The 26,811-nt window shown below is 57.2% G+C and overlaps 1 protein-coding gene across 6 annotated transcripts; it reads right to left on the bottom strand.

Annotated features, from left to right (window-relative positions):
* Nucleotides 1–2,181: 2,181 nt before the first annotated feature.
* On the bottom strand, nucleotides 2,182–24,754 carry JUP (junction plakoglobin). Of its 6 annotated transcripts, none has more exons than XM_070561977.1 (15): nucleotides 22,928–23,571; nucleotides 15,792–17,187; nucleotides 14,004–14,219; nucleotides 12,047–12,306; nucleotides 11,571–11,809; nucleotides 10,604–10,805; nucleotides 9,835–9,979; nucleotides 9,605–9,708; nucleotides 8,047–8,385; nucleotides 6,364–6,519; nucleotides 6,033–6,152; nucleotides 4,589–4,739; nucleotides 4,334–4,455; nucleotides 3,711–3,750; nucleotides 2,182–3,444 (listed from the first exon to the last, which is right to left on the bottom strand). In XM_070561977.1, the coding sequence occupies exons 3-15, from the start codon at nucleotides 14,209–14,211 to the stop codon at nucleotides 3,293–3,295; spliced, it is 2,238 nt and encodes a 745-aa protein (XP_070418078.1). In that variant the 5' UTR covers nucleotides 14,212–14,219; nucleotides 15,792–17,187; nucleotides 22,928–23,571; the 3' UTR covers nucleotides 2,182–3,292. The 6 variants fall into 6 exon arrangements, with proteins under 6 accessions (XP_070418078.1, XP_070418077.1, XP_070418072.1 ...); XM_070561976.1 differs by lacking the exon at nucleotides 22,928–23,571 and adding an exon at nucleotides 20,295–22,040; XM_070561971.1 differs by lacking the exons at nucleotides 15,792–17,187; nucleotides 22,928–23,571 and adding an exon at nucleotides 24,326–24,754.
* Between the last annotated feature and the right edge of the window lie 2,057 nt (nucleotides 24,755–26,811).

Genomic DNA, 26,811 nt, shown 5'->3' with positions numbered 1-26,811 from the left:
CAGAACCTGATTTTTATCAAGGGAGCACGTGTGAAGCTAAAATGTTCTCAATTTCCCAGCTGCGTTAGCAGTGAGGGAGGGTCATGTGACCGTTTCCAGCCAACGTCCAGATACGTCCCTGTGTGGATGGCCCTTCTGGAAAACAAAAAGGCACAGCCTCTGCAGGAAAAAGCCTTCTGCCCTTTCCCCCCTTTCCCGCCTGGAATCACTGTGCTTTCTCATTTCACTGTGTTTGGTAGGTGGAACAGGCATCGTCCCATCTTACAGATGAGAAAATTGAGGTTCAGAGAAGTGAACTGACTTTCTCAAGGCTACAGGGCTCAGACGGAACCCACACTAAAGCTGAAAAGGTAGCCAACTCACTCCTTTGAGATCAACTTGCCTTTAGTTCTCTTTCTGCCCAGGCTGCCAGGGAGCTCAGTATCTAACGTGAAGTCCAATCACAGCTAGTATTAACCCCTAACATGGGTGCTTTGCTGTCCCTTCCTTTCCCTTGTCCTCACTGCCTGTCACGAGGCTGGAGAGCAATTCCTTCCTGTAAGCCACCTCGGATCCTCTTTTGGGAAGACGGGGGCGGGGGAAGCGTGCTGAGCTAACTTTCATTGGCCTTTCCAGGTCTTCTCTCCACTCTGCCCTGGGAATGGGAGAGGACATGAATGGACCGCACTGATGGGCCCTCTGGTTTCCGGTTGGGTTTGGCCCACAGGGAGCACCTGTAGAAGGAGGGAGTCGAGGTCGCACCTCCCTCTGGGGCAGAAGGGGCCTCCCCTTGTCAGGAGCCTCATCCACAGGGTCCTGTCCCCAGTAAGCACTCCCTCCCTTCGTGAGGCCACTGTCATTAGCCCAGGGTACCGCCTCGCCCTTGCTGTTTCCCATACCTGCCCACACCCTGGCAAACTGTCCCTTTACCAAATTCTTCTCAAATGACATGATTTGAGTGTTTCCTGCTAGGGCCTTGCTGTGGGCTGAATCTGTGTCCCCCTAAATTCACGTGCTGACGTCTTAGCCCCCAGTGTGATGATATTTGAGGTGGGGCTGCGTGAGCCGACAGCAGGATGGCAGCTCCCTACAAGTCAAGAAGTGGGCTCTTCCCAGACCCTATATTGGCTGGCATCTTGATCTTGGACTTCCAGCCTCCAGAGCTGTGAGAAATAAACGTCTGTTAAGCCACTGTTTATAGTATGCTGTTGTAGCAGACTAAGACAGGCCCCGAACACAGGGTACAAATGAAGGGCATTGTTAAAAGACCGTGACCTCTGAAAACCCACCCTGAGCCTCCCCTCCTACAGTGCGTCAGCGTCAGCCCATCTTCTCTCGCCTGCGCCATCCAGCCGCCTCCTAATGGGGCTCCCTGCCCTGCCCCCAACATCACAGCCATCCCTGTGCCCTCGATCCTCCGTGAAGGAGGCCATGGCCTCCCTCCACCACCGAGCTCCAGGCAGGTGTAGAAATGAGACAACGGGCCTGGTGAGAGCAGACCCACAGGTGCCATGTTTCAGGGGTGCTGTAACTAGCTCTCCCCAGGAAAAATTTGGGGACACAGGTGGGGGACCATAGATAAGCTGACAGTCGGAAACATGATGGGTGAAATGACAGCCATGCACAGGGACTATGTAGCAGAGAAGGGGCACCAGCTCAGCCTGGCCGGGACAGGTGGACGTCATGGAGGAAATGTTCCTGGAGTGAGGTCTGAGCTGGATCCCAGTGAGTGAGCAGGGACAGGCATTCCAGGCAGAGGGAATGGCAGGGACAAAGATCAGGAGGCAAGAAAGAGCATGGAGGATGCTGGCTGAGGGGACAGCGGGGGGGTGGGGGGACAGGGGCTGGGACGAACCACCACAGACCAATAAGGGGCCTGGACCCCAAGCTATAGGCCACGGGGAACGTGATGCCCAGGAGAAAGCCGCTGAATCTGCATTCAGGCCGGACAGGGGCAGGGCAGGGCTGGGGGCTGAGAGGCCAGCAAGGAGGCTGCCCACTGGAGAGATGAGGAGGGCCTGGTGGCCCCGAAGTGGGGGCTCCCTCCAGTTGTCTCTTCACCCCCCCAACCTCCTAAGACGCCCCTCTCTCTGTCTTTCCTACACACAAGGCGGCCGTGAGGACACGAGGGATCTGGCCAAGGAGGGCGCCGGGCTGCTAAGGGGTCTCCCCACCCCACTCCCCTAAACAGCCCCCACTGGATCTGTGTGTTAGTTTTATTTTCTTTGCTTTGGTCTATACAAAAAAACCAATAACCAAAAACATAAAGCGACAATAATAAAACTCTCCGCCGGGACCTCCCCAGCCCCCACCCCCATGTGCAGGAGGTGGTAGCGGGAGTCTGAAACAGGAAGGGGAAGAGAGCCCCTCACCGCACACCAGAGGGGTCAGCCAAGAGCACTTCTCAGGGGTCAGCTAGGGCAGTCGTGTGGGTCCACGGGCCCCCCGCCCAGGAGGGGGCCAAGCCAATCAGTGTCCTGGAAAGAGGCGGGCAGCATCCTGGAGCGAGCGGGGGACTCTCTCCACATCTCCACCCCATGTTCCCGCACGGTCCCTGAACTTTTCAGGAGAAACTTTGGATTCTGGGACTTTGGGTCTTAACTTGGGTCCTGGAGACCCCACGGGGCTCAGGACTGTTGGTCAGGTGGAGTTCAGTGAAAAAAATCAGACCCAGAGCAGGAAACACAGCCCTGTGGAGTCCAGGGCAGCCCAGAGGGCCAGCAGGGGACAACAGAGTGGGTGGTTTGAGTCTAAAGCTGTGGTGGCTAGGGCCACAGGACCCTCTGGAGCCCCCTGGAGGCGTGGGGCTTGGTAGGAAATCACGGCCCCACTGCCCCTGGCTCAGGCCCTTTTCTGTCTTGCCCCACCGCCTGCACATAGCCTCTCTGACAAGGAGCCGCACCTGGGGGGTGGGGCAGACGTAGCGGGGTCAGGGCAGGCCTATATCCCCTACCAGCTCATGCCACCCTGTGTCACCTGCCTGCTACCCACAGAAGGGGCAGGACTCCTTGCCACCAGCAAAGATAACAGAATAAGGCAGCCAAGGCATGCCTTGCCTTCCTCAGGGGAACTCACAGCAAAAGGCCCCATACTTGCTCCCCCCAAAAAGGAGCCAGGGTTTCAACAGAAACATGAGAGGGCCTCCATGAGAAGGAGGTTCTAGAAGGAAGAGAAGGCCTCCTAGAGAAGGAGGTTCTAGAAGGGAGGGCCTCCTAGAGCAGAAGGTTCTAGAAGGACGGGAAAGCATGTCTCAGCAGCTCGCAGGCATGAGGGAGGGCTGCAAAGTGGAAGGCACCGTACTGGGGCCAAGCGGCTAGGCCGGGATGTGGTCCGCCATGGTGTAGGGGGGTCGGAGGCCGTCGCTGTAGGTGTCAGTGGGATAGTCCCCGTCCACGTCCATGTGCATGTCCAGGCCGTCCAGGGGCATGTCGCTCGAGTACATGGGGCGGTAGGTGGCATCCATGTCTGGGGAGGAGAAGGGGCTCCGTTCAAGGTCTGCAGGCCACGCTGCAGGGGGTCTGGACTCCTTAGCCTCCTCCTCTCCATCTGCTCACCCCCGGTGGGCCTGATCCCCCCAAACTCCCTTGTCAGGGGACCTAGAGGACATGGGGGTGCTGCACGGTGGTTGCCACTGGTCCTTTGGTCCTGGAGACGTGCCTCTCCCTCGCCCACAGCCACACAGCCCCTCCCACAGGGCTCTCCGGGGTCCTGAGGACTCGGCACACACTCACCATCTCCGTAGGGCTCATTGATGGGGATCATGCTCTGGGCCTGAGGAAGGAGACACAGAGAGACGTCAGGGAGGGGGAAAGGAGGAAAACGCAGGCTCTGGGCTGGGGGCAGCGCGAGCCGCTCCTGTAAAGAGGGCCGGGGCAAAGCAAAGAGCCGTGGAGGAGCTGAAGATAAGAGGGGTTACCCAGTGCCCTGATGAACTCCTGTCCTCAGGCACCTCCCTGAGGGTCGAGGGTCCCACCGCTCATGCTTGAGGGCACCCACAGAACTAGAGTATCAGTGGGAGGGGAGAGGACTGGAGAATGGGTGCCGGGAGCTGCCACACCCAGAGTCAGGGCAGCCACTGGCCTATACAGCACCTGTGCACAAGTTAGAAAAAGAAACCCCAGCCTCAAACACTATATTACTTAGAACAAAATTAAATGGCCACTTCAGTAGGTCAAAAAGAGATGCTACTACTACCCGGTCTACTACTTCCATCTGCTGGACATTGTCATAAATGATCCAATTATAAAATAAAAATCTATGAAGTTGACACGATTAGGAGCTCCCTTAAAAGTGTTGTCCTTATGCAGTGCGCAACTTGCACAACAATATGTTGCAGTCCAACCCAGGTACTCACAGCCTCCCAGGCAGCCGGGTCATGCTTGAAGAGGGAGTTGGTGAGTTCCACAGACACGCGCTTACGGTAATCTGGGTTCTTGTCCTCGGAGATGCGGAATAAGACGGCAGCGGCGTAGGTGGCTGAGCAGAGAGAAAAGGAAAAGCCAAGTCAGCACCTACCTCCACTCGGGCTGAGGGAACGAGGCCCAGCCTCCTCCCTTGATCCCTCGCCCCCTTGCCCCCTCGCCCCCTTGCCCCCAGCCCAGCCCCTCACCGGTGCCCTCGTTGTGTGAGTGCAGCAGCTCCATGAGTGGGGCCGATGCCCCCTCAGCATCAATGGCGTCGGCTGCCTCCTTGTCCTGGGCCAGCTCGCACAGTACCCCAGCGGCCACGCGCTGGATGTTCTCCACCGAGGAGTACAGGAGCTGGGGGAGGGGGCGCAGGGGGAGGAGGTGTAAGGCAGGCCGGCAGCGCACCTCACAGCCCTGCCCATCGCCACCTCCCCTTTCTAGACAACCCAAGCTCATATGAGAAAGTGTGGAAAGTCTAAGAAAAATATAAAGAAATGGAAAAGAAACCCAGCCACAACTCCCCACCCAGACACAGCTTCTGTCAACACACTGGCGTATTTCCATTGGATTTTCATCATAGTACAACATTAATTTTGATTCCTGTTTTTTTCTCCTGACATTATAGCAGAAAGCATTTTCCTATATTACTAAAAAGCTTTTCTAAAAATCTTTGCGTTCATATTGATAAAAAACAAAGAATGCTAAAAAGCAAAACAACAACAAAGACAAAAAAACATCATGGATCACGATTGGCGGTGGCTATGGCACCAATCCCTCACTCTGAACTCTAGGACTTAAAGGGAAAAAAATTCAAAAGCCAAAAGTTCTTCAACATCATTGTATATAATGGATCATTCTTTGTTGAACCATTCCCTCAACACTGGACATCTTGTTTGTTTTCAATTATTATCAGTAACATGGAGATTGTTAGCTGTTTGCCCCTATTTTAAATTAAGCGATAGCATAAGGAGAGAGGTCCAGACGTGTTCTAATTGGTCAAAGCTTCCCTGCACAAATTGCAAACTTGCCTTCTGGAGAAGTTTTACGTCTTAGCTCCCATCAGCAGGGTATGAAACTGACTATTTCATTGCATCTTCACCAGCACAGGCCACTCCCATTTTTTTTTCTTTGCCAACTTGATAGTGGGAAATGGGCTCTCATGGGATGGTAGCAGGGTGGGGACATCATTTTTTTAAATTCCTGGATTTGAGCATTATTTGTTCAGGAGCCGCCTGGGGATTACTCCCAGCTCTGCCCATTAACTACGGGGTCTGGTATGAATGAGCTCTTTTATATGAAGGATATTAAACTCTTATCTGTTGTGATGCTCACAATTATTTTCCCAGTTTGCTGTTTACTTTTTAATACTTTTTAGGCTGTTTCTGACATACAAATGGCTTTAATGTTTATATGGTTGAATCTCAAGATTATTTTTTTCATTTGTGATCTCGTCCCTTGCTTTTGAGCTTGGAAAGCCATTTCCATGCGAGGTTTGCTAAGTGGTCACCCCTGGTGCGGCCATTTTTCTCCAAAGGTCTCTTGATGCCTGGTCCAGGCCCCTCAAGCTGTGGCTGCCAACCCTCCCCTGTCAGCAGTGGGGACAAGCAGGGGCGTGGGGCCCTCTCCTGCCCACCTAGCCAGACTCACCTGCACAAACAGGGGAATGGTGTTGAGTCGGAAGATCTCCATGCGGTTCATAGGATCCCGGGCGAGGATGTGCAGGGCTCCAGTGCAGCCCTCCACAATCTCCTCCATCCTCACGCCATCCTGCACGAGACGAGGCATCGGGGCATGACGACAGGTGGCTCCCTTAAACATGGCCACACGCCCCATGACACTCTGACAAACCTCGGTGGTCCCTGGAGTTGGCATCAGTTCCAACTCGCCTCTCTACTTACACACTCATGTGCACACACATTCACAAGGAGACACCCTGACCCCCAGGGAGAGCCGCCACAGGCACCAACAGCTCACTCACTGTGTAGGGCTGCTGTGTGCCTGCAGCCACATGGCGCTGGGCATCCTGGTGGGCCTTGACCAGCAGCTGGACGAGGCGGGGGATGACCGCGGCCTCCTGCAGTGGGGCGTGGTTGGCTGGGCATAGGGCCAGGTTCCTGATCAGGCCAATGGTAGCCTGGCAAGAAAAGGGACAACAAGCAGGGCGTTTCTTGGGCCTCCGGAGGATCCTAATTTCCCAGCATCATGTCCTCCCTCCCCTATCATCTCTCTGTCCCCCACGCCACACACAGACATGCTGGAAGATCTCCAGGGAGTCATTCTACTCCCAGCCCATGTCCCTGATTGCACAGCATCTGTGAGTCCTCATGTCTAATGGCCTCTGCTAAAATGATACCCCAGTCCAGAACATTCCACCAGCCCCCCCGCCCTGACCATCACCTCATCCCCTGTCTCAATTCCCCTTACAGATACCATAGTCTGGCTTGCTTCTCTGATACTCCCCAAACCCTGACTATCAGGGAGTGCTTGCTATGGTGACGCCCAAGCCTCCTGCTTTGGTGATGCTCATGTTGTCATCAGGCCCCAGCAGGGCAGCTCTGGGGAGAGGTCTCCTCCCCAGGTGCCCCATCTCCCAGGAGCCACTCTGGCCTCCCAGGGTCCCTCAGGGTCTTGCAAAGCAATTGATCATTTCATTTGATCTTCAAAACAAGAAGCCAGGAGGGCAGGGGTGAAAATCCTGTGAGAGATGATGCCGAGGGAACAGAATATCTGACATGCCAAGGCCACTTATCGCTTAGGCGCTGGGTCGGGATGCAAACCCTCCCCCACTGTGGGCTGGCAGCAGGGACCGAGCCCAAGGAGGGGCCACACGCTGCCCTTTTCCCCTCACTATGGATTTTGTTTTAATTCAATGTATATAATCACTTAGAGTCATTCTTATCTGCACTGCTAAATTGTCTACAACTCAGCCAACAGGAGCCCCTGCCAGCTGGCTCTCCTCTACCCAGGCAGCCTCCTGAGGAGAAGGCTTCACCCCTTCACCTCTGACCCCCCCATGGCAGACACTAATGTCCCTTAGAATCCCCTCTACCCTTTGCCTTTTTCATATCCCTCCTGAGTTTTAGCAGGACACACAGCCATCTGACACATAACACACTGCTGGATGTGGCCAAATGACCAGGCTCTGGGGTGTGGGCTGAGGTGATGTGTGCCTTTCTGGTCACTACGAGCCCCTTCCCACTTCTCCGGGGCTAGAACGCATCTGTAGGGATGATACAGTCCCACCGCTTGCATGAGGACAAGCCTCTCGTCCAGACCCTCTGACACAAGAAGGATGCTCTCTGGACCAGCAGCATCACCTGGGAGCTTGTTAGAAACGCAGAGTCTCAGGCCCACCCCAGGCCCACTGAATCAGAACCTGCAGTTTAATGAGACCGCCCAGGGCAGTCACATGCATATTACACTTGGAAGCTCCTCTCTGAGGGATGGCTGAGCTACAAGACGGAAAGACCCTGGGTCTCTCGAGCAGAGCCACTGTGGAATTCTAAACCGTTATACAAGAGAGGAACCAACTGCCATCTTCTTGGAGCCACTGGATTTTAGCGCCTCTGCTACAATACTGTGCCTGTGCAGACACAGCTCCTAATCCTGCTGCAGAGGGCCCCTCCCCCTCCCCAACCCCCACCACAGCAGCAGTTGGTACCTTGACCAGCGGCCACTGGTTGGGCTGGTTGAGCAGCTTAACAATGGCCGGGATGCCGTAGTTGAGGCGCACAGAGTTCTGGGCCATCTCAGCCTCAGGGTGGCGGCTGGTGAGGTGGCGCAGGGCACAGACAGCTGGCTCCGTGATGTCGTCCTTGTCGCCGGCGCGCAGGATGGCGTGGATGAGCGCCTCCACGCCGCTGTTCTGCGTCACCAGCGTCTTGTTCTTGCTGTTGTTGCATGTCAGGTTGGACAGGGTGCCCGTGGCGCAGGTGAGGACGTTGACGTCGTCCACACTCAGCTGGTTCACCAGAATCTTCAGCACGCTCTCCAGGCCCTCCTAGGGTTGGGGGAGGCGGCGGAGAGTGAGGGAGACTCCCAGCTCCAGGAAGTCTCCCGGGTATGTCTGAGGCGAGCGAGATGGCCTAACGGGGTCTGAAGCCCACTCAGCTGACACTCGCTGGGGCCTCCCTGTGTGTGCCCGGGAACCTCCATCCCCGTGATCTTGCCATCCAGGAGGGGCAGCACCACCCTGTGGGGCAACTGAGGCTCAGAGAGGTTGAGGGGCTTGTCCCAGACCCATAGCTGGTGGGTGGATCTGAACCCAGGCCTGTGTCTAAGCTCCAGGCTCTTTCCTCCAACCCCTCCTGCCCCTCCTCTGCATCCTCAGATCCAGGCAGAGCCCTACTCAGGCCGAGGGAAGGCCCTGAGGCCAGGAGGAAGTTGTTGAGGAGGCCATGTGCCTCAGCGGCCGAGCTCACCCACTTTGACATGTTTCTCACTTTTCTGGGCCTTCACCGCTGCCCCTCAGTATCCCCAGGCCAAACCTACTTTCAGGAAACATGCCTAATCCAGAAGCCTCATTTCTCCCAGGGGGTGCCAGTGGGCCTTGCGGTGGAACAGAAAAACCCTAGGGTCGGGGGTCAACAGTCCAGGGTTCAAATCCCAGCTCTGTCATTTACTAGCTGTGACCAAGGGCCATAACTTAACTCCCTGAGCCTCTGTTTCTTCATCTAACCAACAAGGCCCCAAACTCTACTTCCGCCTGTTGAAAGGGGTAAAGGAGCCCATGTCCGCGAGGGCCCAGCAGAGTCCAGCGCACGGCAGCTGCTCAATAAACAGTCTGCTGATGGGCGGCTCTTAGGAAAGGCAGTCAGGTTGGCAGGAGGGACCAGGAGCCTTGTCCTGAAACTGTATTTTTCCTTATATTGTGTTTTTACGTCACTGGGGCCCCCAAGTTGTCTCTTGGCACACGATAGCTCCCCACCCTAGGGTCTAGGTCAAAACTGCTTCCCTAGTACCACCTGAACTCCAGCTTAGTGACATCAGCCCCCTTCATCTAATCTTCTTCCCAAATCCCTAATAGGGAGTAGAGCCTTAAGCTAAAGCCATGAAGGTCCTCAGGGTACTTCCAGCCTCAGCCATGACAGGGCAAGACTGAGAGGTCCCAGGCCTCCTGTGGCACCTAAAGTCAGACTCCCGGACAGGAGGCTGGACGTGCTAAGATGGCAGGATGAGGCGGCTGAAGAGGCCAGCCCAGGCCAGAGCGTCTCCCTCACCTGCTTGGTGGCCACATCCGAGAGGTTGCGCAGGGTCCAGAGGCAGTTCTGCACGAGGCGGGGGCTGTTGCTCGTCAGATGTTTGCCCAGAGCCTGCATCCCACCTGGGGCAGGGGTCAGGGGTCAAGTCAGCCATAGGAGAACACAGTTAACGGAGCCTGGCCACTAGACAGGGCCCCCATGCTGGCCCTCCCGGCCACATGGGCCACCTCACAGTCCATAATACTCACCGGCCTCCACAATGGCAGGCTTATTGCTGGGACACACGGACAGCACCTTGAGCACACGGCTGGTGGTCCAGAGCAGCTTCTCGTAACTGTAGTTGCGCATGATCTGCACGAGGACCTGGGGTCCTCCGTTGGCCAAGATGATGAGCTACGGGGAAGAGGGAGCATATGTGTAAGACGGACAGAGGCTATGACAAGGGACAAGGAAGGGCGAGAGGGTCAACGCAGCTGTCATTACTGAGCCTCAGCGAAAACCTGAATAGCTTTTGTGACTACTAAATAAGCCAAAATTTTGAAAAAAGGGTAATACACAGTGCTGGCAGGGATGAGGTGAAACTGTCCTAACACACATCGCCACTGAGGGCACTGAAAACAATACAGTCCTTTTGGAAAGCAATCTGGTAATCGGGGTAAAGCCTAGAAGTATTAAAAACCCTTAGCCCTACAGATGAAAAATTTTCCACTCTTTGGGAAAAGCTGTGTACCCAAAGATGTTCATTACAGCATTGTTTACAAAGGTGGAACTGGGAGCAACCTAGATGCCCTCCCTCAGAATAAAGCCTGGGGCCTCCACTTAATGAAATGAGCCTTGCCATTACAGAGGGTGGTTTTGAGGACAATATAGCAAAAAAAGATTTTAAAAATATCGTCTAGAAAACAGATGCAAAGCTGTACATTTGCTATGGCCGCAGCTACATATAAATATGCCCGTGGATGGAAGGGGCCTTAATGGTGGGCTGCGGGTCCTGGTTGGGGGTGGGGAGGGGCCCACCTTGCTCTCCTGGTTGCCGTAGGCCAGCAGCTGCAGGCAGTCGGTGGTGATGGCCAGAAACTTGGGGTTGTTCTTGTTGAGCAGGGGCACCATCTTCTGCAGCCCGTCGGCCAGGCGCACCGCCATCTTGGCGCCCTCCTGGTACAGCAGCAGGTTGTGCAGCGTGGTGATGGCATAGAACAGGACCGACTCCACAGGGGAGCTGGGACGGGGCCAGGGGGTTAGTGTGAGTCGGGGCCCAGAGCCCTGGCAGAAATGTGGGCCACCTCCCCCAGGAAGCCTTCCCCAATACTGATACCCCTATGGCAATAGCCTTTTGCTAAAATACTGTCCCTTGACCCAGCCCCGCTCTCATGCACAGAGCACACAGCACCTCTCCTCTCCCCCTGGGACCATGACTCCTCCTGATCCTCGGCTCCCAGCTCAGTGCCGAGCACATAGTAGGTCCCCTTGAACAGCAGTCCCTACTGAGCAAGTACCATGTGGAAGGCCACGTGCTAGCGAGGCCCTGCAAGGGGCTCAGAGGGGAGAGAGATCAGCATCTCCCCCTCAGGGAACTCGCAGCCTGGGATGGGGATGAGGAAAGAAGCTGCTCAACACTGCAGGGCTGGGAAAGATAAAGGTGGCAAGATACTTTGCACATGCTATTCCCTCTGCCTGGAAGGCTCTTCCCTTCATCTACGCTGGCTAAACTCCACTCATCTGCCAACTCCCTGCCATCAGAGTGAACAGCCTCTCAGCTCTGAGCAATCTCACACACCTCTGCCTTGGCCTACACCGTACCTGATAACTAACCTACTAATTACATGCCTGTCTCCCCTGCCAGGCTGTGAGCAGCTGAGCACCAGCACTGGGCGTGGTTCTGCACCTGGCACATGGTAGGGGCTCAATAAATGCATGGAAGCCCAGGGAAGGGAGGGGGGAAGCCCAAGCGGAGCAGGCTCCCACAAGGAACAGGAGAGGGTACCTGAGCATGCGGACCAGGGCAGGAATGCCGCCTGACTTGAAGATGGCCAGCAGCCCCTCGCGGTGGTGGGAGAGGTTGTGCAGGATGCTGGTGGTGCAGCGGGCTGTGTCCAGGTCGCTGGTGTTCTGCATGGTACGCACGACGGCCGCCACCAGCTGCGGGGAGCCCATCAGTGCCCGCCGCGACGCCTCCTTCTTCGACAGCTGGTTGACAATCATGGCTGCCTTGGTCACCACCACCTTAGAGGGGGAGCAAGGATGAGAGGAAGTGAGCAGATGGGCTGGGTGGCTGCCACTGTGAGAAGGGGGGGCCAGGAGACCCCCCCCAAAAGCTCAGGTGGACCCAAGTCAGACTCTTCCCACTGATGGGGCTCTAGGTCAACAACCTCTCTCCACCCCAGGGAGGGCCCTCCCCTGCAGACACTTGACCTCTGCCCTCCCTGCCCTGCCCCGACCCCAGCAGGGCCCCTCACAGACCGGGTCCTCATCGTTGAGCAGTTTGGTGAGCTCGGGGAGGGCACGGGTGGCCAGCTCAGCGTCGTCCTGGTAATTGATGAGATGTACGATGGCCGACTTGAGCAGCTGGGATGGCTCAGCCAGCCGCTGCAGGTTGGTGGTCTGCCCCTCCACCTGGGTGTCCAGCAGCAGCGAGCTCTCCTGACTCGTCACGCCAGGACACATGGCCTCCCGCACCCGCTTGGCTCTGGCCGTCGTGGACATCTGGTACTCCAGGTCACCTGGGGGCCAATAGGCAGAGACTGAGCAGCAGGAGGTGGACAGGGGATGCTGCAGGGCACGCCTTGCAGACAGCCCACTCGGGTTCTCTGGGCTGCCTCCCGCCCCAGGACAACTCGCGGTTCTGCCTCTAATCAATGACCTTGGGGAGGTCACCATCACCTCAGTTACATCATCTGTAAACGGGGGAACACTTATTCTGTCCATCACAGGGAATTCTTATGAGAATTAAATGAGATAAGCGTTGTGAACTGTTCTGAAAAGAAAGGACGCACGAGCCTGGCACACATCACTACAAAAATGTTAGCGATTATTACTGTGAATAGGAAGAGCTGACATTTTCTGAGTACTTGTTATGTGCATAGCAGTGAATTAAGAGCTCTTCTTATATTTTCTCTTTTAATCTTACAACAACCCTATAAGGTAAGTACTATTATTACCTCCACTTTACAGATGGGAAAACTGAGGCACAGAGGTTAGAAGAACCCCAGCTGCGATCTGAACTCTGACAGCCTGACTCCAGAGCCCAAACCCCAACTCTCTGCCCCGCTCTTAACCATCAGGGGGATAGGAGGAGACAACCCAGGTCCCTTTCAACCCTGAAATTTCGTGATTATATATATTACACTCTCATCATCCCCAGAGGAAGCAACTCTCCCATTGTATGGGCAGGCACGTAGAGGCCCAGAGGGCTGCTCAGTATCAGAGGGAAAGCCAGGACTGTGGTTTCAGAAAGCAGGACCTGGGTGGGTCTGGGAGTCCCACAAACAGGTGCCCAGGCTACCCTGCCCTGGCACCGATGCCCCAGGGGAGGGAGGCAGAGGGTCCACCCTGCAATTAGCCAGGAAGGAGGAGACATCCACATGGCTCTCCCACCTGGATGCTGCACTTGTAGCTACTGACACAATGCCCAGCCCTGCCAAGCCAAGAGGCTTCCACCTGCTGCCAGGGAGGAGCCCCCCGGGGTGCAGAGGTTGAGCCCATAGTGCCCCAGCCCACCCTGCACCTTCCCCAGCTCCCACAGCCCAACTGCTGCAGTGTTCAGGGCCCTGGAGGCATCTGTGGATGGCGTTGGGACCCAGATATGCCTCTCCCCCACAGGCGGGGTGCCCTGGGCTGGCGGGGCATCCCCATTCCTGACTAAGCCCCAGCACTGGGTCGGTTACCCCACTGCCTGGCCTTGGCCTATGCGCATGTCAGCATATGGTGGCCTAGTCTCCTCCCCACCCCCACCAGGAGCCCCCAGGCCTGAGAACTGCATCTCCTCTACCAGACTGGGGGCTCCCTGAGGGCTGGAGTTCTGCCTGCCCATCAAACTTGAGGGTCCTGGAGCAAAAGGACTGTGTCTTCCCCGCAGACCACGGTTCTCTAAGGGCAGTAGTAATGCCCCCTCGTCGTGCTGTAAGTTCATGGAAGGCAAGGACTAGGCCTCCTCCTTCAGACTGGAGGACAGGGTCGAGGCCTCCCCTCTACACCAGAGGCTCACGGAAGAGGAATCTGCCTCCCTCCCAGGTGGGGCGTCCTGAAGGAGCTGTGCCTCCTCCCTCAGACCGGGTGAATCTCTAAGAACAGGACCTGTGCCTCCCCCTTCAGACTGGGAGCCCCCTAAAGTCCGCCTTCTTTCTTCGGACCTCCCTCCAGAGCCCGGCCTGGTTTTCTGCTGGAATATTCCCATGGAACAGTCCCCAGGGATCCCGACCTTGGCTCTGGGGCACCCCCTGGGTGTAGGTGGTGGTCTTCTTGAGCGTGTACTGGCGCCCACAGGCCTCGTCCTCCTCCATCATGCCCTTGCTGCTGACTGAGGGCACGCAGGTGTTGGCGCCTGAGTGGATGCCCGAGTCGTAGGTGTACGTTTGCTGCCACTCGGTCACCTTGATGGGTTGTTCAATCAGGTTCATCACGTCCATGGTAGCTGCTGGGGACACAAAGGAGGGGCGGGAAATCAGGCAGCCCCAGTGGGGCGTCCCACCGCCTGGCCCTGCCCCCAGCTTCAGCCCATCATCAGGCCCTGCCTGTCACCCGTTCCCCTACCACAGCCGTAAGGGCCCCAGTGGGCTGCCGTGGATGGAGGTGGGGGCAGAAGAGCACCAGGCCCAGGGAGAGACTGACCATCATGGGACACCCATGTGTGAGTCCTGGGCTTGCGTCTCTGACCTCCTGCCAGGGTGGGGTGAACTCCATGGTGGGTGGGGCAGTAAAGGGCCAGATGCCGCAACCCAGGCCTGGGCTCACTCACCTTGCGGTCCCTGCCCAACACTCCCAGAGCAGAAAGCACTCACGGCCTCCAGCAGCTTCTGGGGTCCCACAGACCCACCCCCACCCACTGGGTCTCCCTGGGAAAGGCTGTGGAGTGAGGCAGCTGCACCCCAGGCACTGGACAGGACACCAGGTCAGGCAGGGAAGGAGCCAGACAGGTTTCTCTGGGGAGGCGAGGAGCCTGCTGGGAGTAGTGGAGGGCGCCCCAGGCTCTCTCAGAGACCCTAGGATCTCACTTTCCTGCAGATGGGGCAGCATCACCAGTGATCCCAGAGGCCCAGGCCCTAAGACCCCGGTCTCTCCAGCACCCCACCTCCTAGAAGCCCTTCCCAGAATTCTGGGTCCCACCGACCAGTTCAAATCTCAGCCACATGCTACTGGGACAATTCAGCTCTCCGCAGAGCCTCCGTCCGCATCTGTATAGTGGGGTAGGACCACCTCCCTCGCAGGGTGTTGCGAGGACCATATTTGTAAGAACCCAGCACGGTGCCTGGTGCATAGTAGGTACTCCACAATGGTGGCCATGGCTGTGGCCACCAGTACTGCCTCTCCCCAAAGGCGTATTCTCCCCTCCTGGCCTCCTCGAAGCTGAGTGAGGGTATGGGGCGGGGCAGGCCTCAGCAGTGACTGCTCTTCAGGTGCCCCTCCCTCTCCCTGCAGGGACTGGGGGGCACTTGAGGTTAAGGAAGAGCTGGGCCCCACTCTGCACCAGGGAGGTGAATTCCCACTGGGTCTGTTCGGCTGCCCTGTCTCGGGAGCTGACCTCCGGCGTCCCACCCCTGGGAGGAGGTGCAGGGGAGCTGTGCTCCAGGGAGGGCCCTCCTTGTGCCAGACCTTTCACTAATGCTACCAGCCTCAAAAGCAGGTTTTGAGGCATGTGCTTGTTTCCCCATTTACAGATGGGGAAACTGAGGCTGCACCAGGTAAAGTAGCACAGTGGAGAAATGCCGGGCCCAGGCACAGGCACGAGTGACACCCATGTCTGTGGGCTTTGCACACCAGTGTGACCTCAGACAGCACGCAGACCCTAGGCTGGTCCAGCCATGAGGTGGCAGCCCCAAGCACCTCAAACCTGCTGTGTTGGGGGATGGGGTGAGGACAGGGGTGGGGTGGCCAGTGCAGCCTGGCCCCACCCCAGGAGCAAAGGTCACCAGGGATATGTCTTCCCAGTGCCACCCTCAAGGAGGAGGATGAAGGATTCTTCAGGTCTCCTCCCCTGCCGTGAGCATACCTGTAACAGGCCGAGGCAGGAGTCCGAGCAGCTCCAGCCATCACTTTCCTCCCCTCGCATCACCCCAATGACTCAGAGTTTCAGGCCGATAAACAGAAGCAGGCCCAGAACACCAGACAGCAGGTTCAGTGCCACCAGATGTGTCCAGCTGCTTCCCAGGCACTGGCCAAGTGTGGCTATTTCAGGAGGAGCTCCCCACCCCCACCTTAACCACACACTGCCCAGCACCCCGCCTCCCTGGAGGGAGAGAGAGAATAGAGGAGAGTCTGGGAGGAGCAAGCCTGTCACAGAGCCGCCCAGGGAGGAGAGAACTCGCAGGAGGCTGGGACAGCCCAGCCGGGAGCAGGTGAAGCTGCCTCTGTAGTAAATACAGTTGCATTAACCCTTTAGATTCCACTTTGCCAGACAAAGTGGACGCTGTGCCTCAGTCTCCGGACGAACTGGACATCTGCAGCTCTGAGCAGGAAAAACACCCCGGGCAGGTCGTGCAAGTCGCAAGGCCCTCGCCAGGAAAGCCGGCTGCTACCCCCGGGGCTTCTCAGCCGCCAGAGGGGCGTGGGCCTGGCCTGGAACCTCAGGGACTATCTTCCCTCTGGCCCTGTGTCCAACATCCACCGAGGTCAAGGCTGGCCACAGGAGGGGCGTTGCCTCAGCAGGCCTCTCACCACCCCGCCCACCCAGGCCTGGAGCCAAGAGAAGCTGAGGGCTGGACAGCCGCCCAGGGGCGAGACAGAGGCCACAGGGAGGTCAAAGGGTCCACGGGGGAGGGGTGTCCGTGTGTTTACTAACAAATGAATCTCCTGCTTCCCCGGAAGCGACTCTGGCAGGCATTTGATTACCCCAATTTCTAGCTGAGGAACCTGAGGATCCACATGGAGAACATGGCGTCACTGCTCAAATCCAGGTCTGCTTCACTGTGTGAGGCAGGGCCGCCCCCTACTCCTCACTGGGGATCCAGGGAGAGAGGGATGCCCAGGGTCAGGGAGCGAGGGCCAGACACCCTGCTGCAGAGGAGAGCGAGGGGCAGGGTGGATGGGGGCATGGCTGGAGCTGAACCCCCTGGCCAAGGCGGGGCTGGAGAGGCCTAGGGTGCTCACAGTGGGAGGCAGAGGAGGGGCCGGGAAATCAGGAGTCCCAGCTTCTAGTCCCAGCTCCGCCACAAACTTGCTGGGTGTCCTTGGGCGATTACTTTCCCTCTCTGTGCTTCACCTACAGAAAGGGTGGCTCAGGTGATCTCAGAGGAATGTTGATGTCTAAGACTCTAGGAATAAGGAAGCAGGATTCTCAGGATGGATAAGAGAAGGCGGAGGGTGGGCAAGGGCAGAGCAGGAAAGCAACTCAGAGAGGACACACACCAGAACTCTCCTTGAGGGAAGGACCATGGGGAGAGCTCTTCCTGCAACAAGAAGGCCAGAAGTTAGACCTCAGGCAGGACGGTCAACCAGCCCCACCTTTCTCCCCACCTACTCCCCAGGAGAACCAGGGAAATTCTCCCACAAGAAACACAAGTGCTGTTTTTGCAGTTCCCAGGGTGGAGGGGGCCGCACCCAGTTTGGTCTCATCCCTCTCCACCCTGGACCTGAAGTAAGACCTGCCACAGTGTCCCTGGACAGAGCCAGGGTGGAAGCGGGTGAGACAGACGCGGGCCCTGCCCATGCACCCTGGCCAGGGACGGGCAGAGCCAGACACAGAGCGGTTGTCTGAGCTGAATGGGGGGCCTTTGTTTAGCACACGCTCTATTGTTGGCAACATGGAAGGAAGAAGCCAGTTCAAAGATCACAGGGTGGGGCGGAGAACAGCAAGGGACAGGAAGACGGAAGATGCGGACCTGGAGAGGGTGTGCAAAGGACCCTTCTTCCCCCAAAATGGTCCACACTGGGTAGGAATCTTCGAGCAAGCAATGAGGCATACCCTGCCCTTCATTCCTTCTTCCTCCCTGGCTCGGTCAACCAAGCGGGTTGGCGGTGGGCACCCTAAAGCCAAGACTGTCCCAGCAGAGTGTGGCCCAGCCCTAACGTTAAAAATAACTCCCACCAGAGCTACATCAGGCTCCTGCCCCCACCAGCACCCGCCATCAGTGACGGGCACAGCTGGGCTGGGCTGCAGGGCGCCAAGTGTCAGTAAGACACCTGGAAATAGGGACAGGAATGGGCTGCCAAGAGGCATGCTGGACCCAGGCTCTGAAACCCTGCATTAGAGGATGAGAAGAGCAGGCAGGCCCAGGTCCCCCGAAGTTGCTTGGGCCAGAGGCCAGCACCCGGTGCAGACTTGGATCACCTGCTCAGACAGTGACAGGGGAAGGAAGCTATGGGCAGGGCGGGAGGGCATGGGAGTCAGAGAGGGGCTCCATCCAGGGCCATTACTCCCTGGCCCTGTGCCCTTGGGCAAGTCACTCAATTTCCTTATGGCTCGAACACACCCATGACCATGGGAGCCCTGTCACAGTAAAGGCCCAGGCAACCGTCTTTCTCTTAGAGAACCAAAGAAATGACAGAGGAAGTGGCCGGCAGAGACAGGCCTGGCAAGGTGCCTGGCAGCCAGCCTGCTCTTTTGGGACCCAGGCCTCCTTTCCCTGACCTCAGACGAGGGCTAGGCAGGGAGCTGCCTCCGAGCCCTAGGCCCGAGTCCCTGGGGTGGGGTGGAGCATGGCTGGAGAGGAGCTATGTCCGGGTCCTGGGAGGGGAGAGGAGGCCAGGTGGAGACACCGCACTGCCCTCACCCCAGTCATATGTGCTGCCTCCTGCAGCCAGGGGTGGTCAGGCCAGCCAGGCATGGACATTCCCCACATAGCAGCCCCCAGGGAGAGGCTGGCTCAACAGGGTCAGCCCCCACCCTTCCCGACTCTGTCTCTGGCTCCAGCTGAGATTTGGCCAGCGGTCCCAAGCACAGATGGAAACAGACTCTAGAAAAGTACAGAGACAGACGTCACTTCTTCCCTTGGGAGCCCTGTCTCCCCCATCAGGCTGGGGCTTCCCAACTAGGCCTCTCCCCTCAGACCGGCGACTCCAGGAGGAAACTCCTGCACACTAGAGATTCCTTGGCAGAGACTGTGGTCTCACCCTCCCCGAGACTGGTCTTTCCAAGGGGGCAGAGACTAAATAAAGCAGGCGCCATGCATGGCCAGGGCCCTGGAGACAGTGAAGACAGAGGAGCCCATCCTGCACTTCCGGAGGAAAACCCTCACTTCCGGTCTGGAGGACAGCCCAAGCTGTCGCCAGGACCGGCTGGGGGTGGGGGAGGCTCAGGTCAGGCTGACCCAGCTGCTGTTGGTTTTCTTCCTTCTGGGCTCCTTCCCAAAGCAAACAAACCAGGGTGGGAAAACGAAGGGGACCAGGAGGAGCGGAAATGTCCGCCAGGTGGCTCGACCCCGGGAGCCTCTGGGCTCCCCTGGACAGGGCTCCAGCTGGAGCTCCATTACCAGCTGGTGACCCCGGGTGGGCAAAATCCCAAACCGGCAGATGACCCCAAACCAGGGCTCCCAGGAATGGAAAAACACTTCACCTAGTCTCGGGAAACAACAGCAAGGGGATGACGTGTGTCAGTGACGTATCTCCAGCCACGAGTGCCCCCTGTCCTCACCTGACCACCTCCAGGGAGCTTGGGCAGCCCTGACCCCAGCTGGCATCCACCCCCTAGCATGTGATTGCCCAGGGGTTCATCCTGCAGGGGTGGCCGCCTGGCCTTCTCCTGGAAGCGCAGAGAAGACCCGACTATTAGTTCCCTGTTCAGCATTTGCTGGAGAAAACTCGGATTTAGATAAAGGTTTGGATAGAATTTGTTACTGTACGCAGAGCATGAGATCATCGAGATCGAGGCTAAGAAACAAGAGGATGCTAAGAAAAGAGAAGGGAAAGAAATGTTAGCGGTAGTTGCCTCGACGGAGTGGCATCATGGGAGATGTTTTTTCTTCTCTCATAAACTTTTCTAAACTTCCCAACTGCTTTGTAAAATGATCAGATATTACTTTTTCAATCAAGAGGGAGGAGGAGTCGTGTAGTCCAACCCCTGTTCACCCCCAAATAAGCAGGTACCGATTGCCCAGCCCTGTTCCAACTCTCCTCCCCTCCCCGCCACTCACTGGAGACAATAAACCGCTGTGCCCATGGTGGGGACAGAAAGCAGGCCATGTAACCCACACGCAGGTCTCAGGGAGCTGACCTTCCAGCCCTGAGGGCCCCCAACGGCTGAGGTGCCAGGAGCAAAGATGAGTGGTCACAGAGCTTTCTCTTCAGGCCCGGCCAAGGAAATTGCTGGAAACTGGGGCAGTCCATGCCCCCAGACCTCCACAGCTTCAACTGCGTCCCAGGAGAGAGGCCTCACAGTGTCCCTTACAGGGACACCAACCCCAGTGAGCTGCCCCAGCCACACTGCTCTTTCTCTTCACAGGGGTCACTGGGCCAGCCTGCTCATGGACACCTGCCCCTCTCACTGCCCGGGCCCTCTTCTCCCAAAAGACACACCACTAAGAGTATCCCCAGGGACCCCAACAGACCTCAGACTCACCCCAAAGGGCACGGATCCCTGCCTGCCCTCTCTCCTGGGGCAGGATGGCCTCCCCAGCTCAGAGGGATGGTGCCCTCCTCATCCTCTTCAGAAAAGAGTCAGCTCTGAGCCTCCCTCTCTCCCCGGCTCTTCAATTCAAGATCTCCTCTCTCACAGGAGGGTCTTCCTCCTGTCTAGCCTCCGCTCCAACCACAGGAGCATCACTTCCAGATGTTCTTGTGGCCTCGGGGGGTGACAGAAAACTACAAACCCATCAGCCTCTTGCAATCAGGGTGACAGCAATCAGCCAGACTGAGTTCATTCTCTTTCCTTCTCTGCCACATCAAGTCCTGCAGTCTTCTCTTCTCCAGGATCAATACTCCCCATGCCCGGGATCCCCCCTGACTTCAAGGGACCCAGAAGCCCAGTGCTGATAGGCCCAGGACCCAGGCTGTGCCGACACAGACAGAACCCTGATTTTGGGGTCAGGTACCCCGTTGGCAGGTGCCAGAGCCAAGCAGGTCAGAGAAGACAGTGACACCAGCCCCTCCCTCGAGGACCAAGGTTCTAGCTGACCCCATCCCCATCCCCAGAAAGGCCCCCCAGCAGTCGAAAACCCCTACTCCCAGCACAGAGTCCCCCAGGCTCCAAAGCAGAAGACGGCCGGCTCCCCGCCCAAGAGCAGCCTGGCAGCACTGGCTGGCACAATCCAGCGGGACGCTGGCCCCGTCCTAAATCCGACTCTCATTTCTCTCCGCTCCACCAGGAGCAGGCCCCCTTTATCTTGGCACAGCCTCAGACCCCAGCAAGGCAGACAACTCCCACTTCCCATACAGGGACAAGCCCAGAACAGCCCAGGGCTCTGCCCTGCTCAAGCCAGGGAGCACCAGGAGCTTGGACCCCTGCCCTCTTCTCTGCGCCCCAACCTCCTCCTCCACAGCCCCTGGCCTTGGGGAAACAACCCCCTCCACCGAGCCCCAGGGGAGGTTTCAGAGTGCTGCAGGCCAGGACATGAGTCACCCTCACCTGACAAACCTGCTCCCACCTTCGCTACCCATACACACCTTCCTGGGCCCTTCCGAATTCTCTTCCACCAAACGCCCAAGCAGAGGCTCTTAAAAAGGGGTGGCAGAAAAATTCTTCACAGTGGGGGTGATACAGCAGGATGGGCTCTAGGTCTGGAGCCAAAGAACCCAAATGCAAGTCTTGACCCTGCTTGGGTCTCGCCGTGCAACCTTGGCCAAGTTACTTAACTTCCCTGAGTTTCAATTTCCTCATCTGTTGAATGGAGTTAGGATACCTGCCTCTAGGGACAGTCATAAGGATTCAGTGAGGACAGTTCATCAAAGTGTTTGGTATCTGAAAAGTCCCCCCCTTGCCTTTTAGGTAACCATGTGTCAAGTACCTACTGCATAGGTAGGTATTATTATTCCCATTTTGCCAAGGAGGTCACTGAGGCTCAGAGAGTTGAAGCGACTTGACCAAGGCCACACAGGTAATGAGTGACAGGGGTGGGATTCAAACCCAGCTCAACCCAAGCCCAGATAGCTCTTCTCAAAACTGCCTGACTATAATCTCTCTCTGAATAAACAGCCCTTCCCTCCCGCAGGTGAGCCAATTGCCTCTTCTCATTCTAAGGTAGCTCCTCTGCCCAACCCCTCCCAGGCCAGGGGAGACATCCCCTGCAGCCCCCATTCGCGCATCTACTCCCCGTGGCTGCCAAGCCTGGTCTGAATCTCCTCCATTCCTACACATTGCCTTCTCAAAGCCTCAGCCCCGGGGAAGCCCAAAGAGAGGTTCCAGAGGGAACAGGGTGGAGCTGGGGTGCGTGGCTGGGGCGGGGTGGAGGGGGTGGAGACAGCTCAAGGCACCCAAGCTAGGGCTTGGTCCAGCAAGAAGTGACTAATTGGCCCCTGCCTTTTTTCCCTTCTCTCTCCTGTCCAGTAAGCAGCCAGTTTTCACCAGGCACCTCCTAGCAATACTTCCTCAGTATTATCTTTTCATCACAGCCACAAACCAGATTAGCTAAACTAATCATTGAACCAATGTAATTACAATGCCTTCCCCTCCTCCACTTTGGCAGAGAGGAGGGAAAACAGGTTATTTTTGCCCAAACTCCATACCCTTGTGGCTCCGCAGAGGTACCCCACCCACCAGAGCAGAAGAAGGATGGGGGTCCCTCCTCAGTCTCCCCCTAACCCAGGGCGGGGCCTGATCCCTGCCCAGGGGCACATGAGCAGGGAGGGTCTGACCCTCGCCCCCACTCTTCCATCTCCAACCACCCAAGAGGAGGTAGGGTCTTCCCAAGCGAGTCAGGGCAAGCAGCCCCGATTCCCCCCCAATTTTCCCTTCCCCCCAGGACTGAGGGAGAACCTGGCACTTACATTCCCCCTCTGTTCCCCAAGGAGGCTGGGCTCCAAATCCCAGCAAAAAGACCACACTTCAGATTTTTTAAAACCTGTGTGAAAGCGGAGGGAGATCCCCAACTCTGGCCAGGAAAGGGGCTCTCAGGAAATGGGGGTGGGGTGACCAATGCAACTCTGCCTGCAACATTCCCCCTAAAAGCCTTCCTCCTGTCCCAACGTTCCCCATCAAACTCTCCAGGAAAAGGGGTGGGTGGGGGACGGACTGCAAAGCCTCCAGAAGGAATGCACCTTGGGAATCCAGAAATCAAATGGAAATCAAGCCCCATTGCTCCTTGCTTTTGGGCCTCAACTGCCAGCCAGCTAAATAACGTGGGGGATGGGGTAGAGGAAAAAAAAGAACAATCGCTCCCCCCACCCTCGTCTGTTTGGCCCGGCCCTGCCCCACCCCCATTCCTGGGGAGGGGGGCAGGGCTGGGGAGAGAGCCACTCGCCGAGGCCTCAAGCGAGGGGGTGTGGTGGTCCCCGGAGGCAGGAAGAGAAGGAAGAAGCTGCTTCCCCTTTCGGCCCCCCCCCACCCCGGCCCCCACCTCAGGCCTCAGGGGCCCAGCAAACAGGATGGAAGTGGGGGCGGGGAGGCAGGGTCAGAGCGCAGGCACTGGCCTCGGTTCAGCCAGGCTGGCTGGGGGAGGGGGCTTTGCTGAAGAAGGACCCCGTAAGCCTGGGGAAAGCCTTGGGCAAGGAGGCAGGAAAACCCCCAGAGAAAGCTGCCCTGAATACTTCCTACTGGAAAGTTTGTTTTGGGTGATTTTTCCGACAATAAGAGGAGAGAAGAAGGATGGTCTTGTTCCTATATCAACACTCTGGAAGTGGCATCTACTGGAAACTGGGCCAGTCAATTCTCTACCCATGCACGACCCCTCCGCTCAGACCCCCGTCCGAGCCACTGGTGCCAGACACCAGCTGGGCGTGGAGCCGGGCTCTGCGCCAGTCCCACTATCATCCCATCCCACCTCCCCTGGCGGAGCCCTGGCCCGGCACCCACAGGAGGGGAGGGAGGCGCCGCAGGCACAGAACCAACGAGGCTCCGGGAGTTGGGAGGGCAGAGCCTCTGGACTCCGTGTGCTCACCTGCTCGGCAGGTGGGGCCCGCGTCGCTGGGAAAATGTGCGCTCGGCCCCCACAGTTGGGCAAGCCGGGAGCAGACAATAGGGCCCCACCCAGGCCTGGGGGAGTAGGGAGGGAGGGAAGGAGAGGATGACGCGTGAGGTGGGGTGAGGGTGGCCCCAAAGAGACCAGGGGCAGCAAGTTTCCAAACAGTAAATTCCTGACTACAGAGTGAGCCCTGGGACGCAGGCGGAGCAGGTCAAAGTCTCCCCGCAGGACTCAGGGAGAGTCAGGGACGCGGCATCGGGCGAGCTCCGCGGCCCCGGGGGAGGCGCGACCCCGGAGACACCTGCCCTGATCCCTCTCCACCCTTCCCAGATCTCCGGCTCACGGAGCCCCCAAGCGCACTCGGCCCGAAACCTCGCGCCCCTTTAGTCGCCGCGCCCAGGACCCCAGCGCGCCCCCTGCCGCCGGTGCAGGGTGGCGCCCCCTGACGCCCGCCCTCACCTGCCCCAAGACGGCGGGGATCGGCCGCTCGCCGCCCTTCCCTCGCCCCAGCGCTACCTGCCCCGATCGTCCGCACCTGCGTGTGGAGCCTGGCCGGGCTGGGTAGGGGTCGGGCCGGGCTGGGAGCCGGCGCGGGCAGCGAACTGAGCTCGGCGCGCTCGGGCGGCGGCTGCTCCGGACTCTGGCCAAGGCAGCAACTCAGTAACCGAACAAAAGGCGAAGGGACCTGACAGCCAAGCCACGCCTCTCGCCCCCTCGAAGCTCCGCCCCTGAGGGAGACGCCCACCCGCTAATACGGGCTCACAGGCCGCCTCGCCTGACTGTCCCATCGAGGGGCGGAGCCTCGCGCCCAGTTCTCTTCCATCGCCACCTCTGTTTATCCGCTGGCCATTGGCCCCAGGGACTGCCAGTCGGCTCTGGGGACGGCCTCCAACTTGAGGTTCCATCCTAACTCCGCACCTATTGGCAGATAGAAGGTTACCTCCTCCTGATTGGGCAAGGTGTTGTCAGTGAGACTAAGGAAAGAACCAATGGGAGGGATGGGGTGTGTCTTGCCCCACCCTAGCTCTGAGCAGGTAAGACTCACCACTCTCCCCTTCCCCCTACCTGTCCAACAGGTGAGTCAGGAGGCGCCATGGGAAAGGACAGACGCCTTCCCCAGCCAGCCAACTCAGCGTCAGGCATAATGCTTCTTTGGGCTTATTCACCCTTGCCACAAAGTGATAATAACATATTTGTATAGCACTTCATAGGCTGTTTGCTGGGTTGGGATTTTTTTCCCCAAAGAAGGAATGCTCATGAGATTTAGAATTAGAAGGCCTGGGTTTGGGTTCTGCCACTTAGCAGCTATATGATTTTAGGCAAGTTACTTCATCGTTCCCCCTGTTTCTCCTCATCTGTAAAATGGGTACATTGGCTCGCTCTCTCTCTCTCTCTCTCTTAACAGGGTGTGTGGGGATGACATGAAGTAAGGTTTGTGAAATCACTTGGACAATTGCTAAATGTTAGAATTTAATGATATGGGTTTTTTTTTTTTTCATTCTCATGGTTGTTCTGAAAAATTGTTAGGACAACAAAATGATCCTCATTTCAAAGATGAGGAAACTGAGGTTCAGAGAGGTCACAAAACTAGAAAGTGGCACATCCTAAACTAGAACCCCTTTCTTCTAATTTCAAGGCTCACCAAACCACATGTTCTCCTGGAGGATTAACAGCACTGACATAAATGTCAGAGCAGTGGGGAGGAGCCAACAAAAAGGCAAAAACAAATTCCGGAAAGAGACAGGAGAGCAGGGATTTGGGACGAAGATAAAGTATTTGGTGGGTATGCAGAAAATCAGGCAGTAAGGAAATCAACACTGGCCTGAAAGAAATGGGGCAGCAGGCCCTTCAGTAGTAGAAGAGTCTGGGTTAGTTACCAGAAAGCCCTTCCCAACAGGCAGGTTAAGAAAACAACGGTCTGGGGCTGGCCCGGTGGTACAGCAGTTAAGTTTGCATGTTCTGCTTCTCAGCGGCCCGGGGTTCACCGGTTCGGATCCTAGGTGCGGACATGGCACCACTTGGCAAGCCATGCTGTCGTAGGCGTCCCACATATTAAAAAAAAAAAAAGTGGAGGAAGATGGGGACAGATATTAGCTCAGGGCCAACATTCCTCAGCAAAAAAGAGGAGGATTGGCAGCAGATGTTAGCTCAGGGCTAATCTTCCTCAAAAAAAAAAAAAAGAAGAAGAAGAAGAAGACAAGGGTCTTTCCTTCCTGTAGTTGATGAAATGAGTGCTGCTGGTGGCTGTATTGTGTGTCAGGGGTCCTATAGACCTTCATTCATCAACACTTAAGTATCGAGCACCAACTGTATGCAAGGCACTGAGTTAGAGCCTGGTGACATGGAAAATCAAAATGATCCCAACTTTCAAAGGACTCCCAGAGGGCTAAGTGTAAACAGGTCACCTTAGCCAGTCTGTGTGTGTGCATGCGTGTAGGGGGAGGGGTTGTTCAGGAAAGGGTCCTCCCTCAAAGAAGCGTTAGAGTCCCAAAGCTAGCACATAGGTGGGCTGGGTGAAGGAAGCCCAGGAGCATCCTTGACCACTTTCCCCACCGGGAAAGATGGCTGAACAGTCACACTTTTGAGGGTTATGCCATCCAAGAGGTCTTCCTGGAGTGGGCCACCCCTGCCCACTCACCTACACCCCTGCTACACTATGCAGTGACCAGCCCCCAGCTTGGGAGGAAAAGAGCTCACCCTCCTAGGCTGGGTTTCACTTCCTCCCTCTCCCACTTCCCACCTTCCCCTCCCTGTCCACTTCCCTCCTCCCCGCCACCCCCCAACACACACACACAGGCATACACCCTTCCCAGACCCGTGCCTGGCTCTACTCCTTCCTTTCTCCTGACTTCAGCATACAGGCAGGGTAGGGCTGGTTGGCTGCAGACGGGTTGGGGAGCCCGGGCCGGGTGGAGGGGCAGAAACAAGGCTTCAGAGTAAAGCCTGTGCGTGTGTGTGTCTCCCCAGAATGCTCCCTGCGTGTCAGCCTGGAACATGCTGCAACACGCCAGCCCCAAGCTC

The sequence above is a fragment of the Equus przewalskii genome, chromosome 10 (assembly GCF_037783145.1).
Source record: "Equus przewalskii isolate Varuska chromosome 10, EquPr2, whole genome shotgun sequence".
In the NCBI taxonomy this organism is placed as follows: Eukaryota; Metazoa; Chordata; class Mammalia; order Perissodactyla; family Equidae; genus Equus; species Equus przewalskii.
This window is presented reverse-complemented; position numbering and strand designations above follow the sequence as displayed.

Coding starts and splice junctions, on each gene's coding strand:
- JUP (XM_070561971.1), bottom strand. CDS start 24,695: ATGGAACCTCAAGTTGGAGGCCGTCCCCAGAGCCGACTGGCAGTCCCT. Junction 12,307..14,003: donor GGGGGTGCCCCAGAGCCAAG/GTCGGGATCCCT, acceptor ATTGGCCCCCAG/GTGACCTGGAGTACCAGATG. Junction 9,980..10,603: donor ACGGCAACCAGGAGAGCAAG/GTGGGCCCCTCC, acceptor TCTTCCCCGTAG/CTCATCATCTTGGCCAACGG.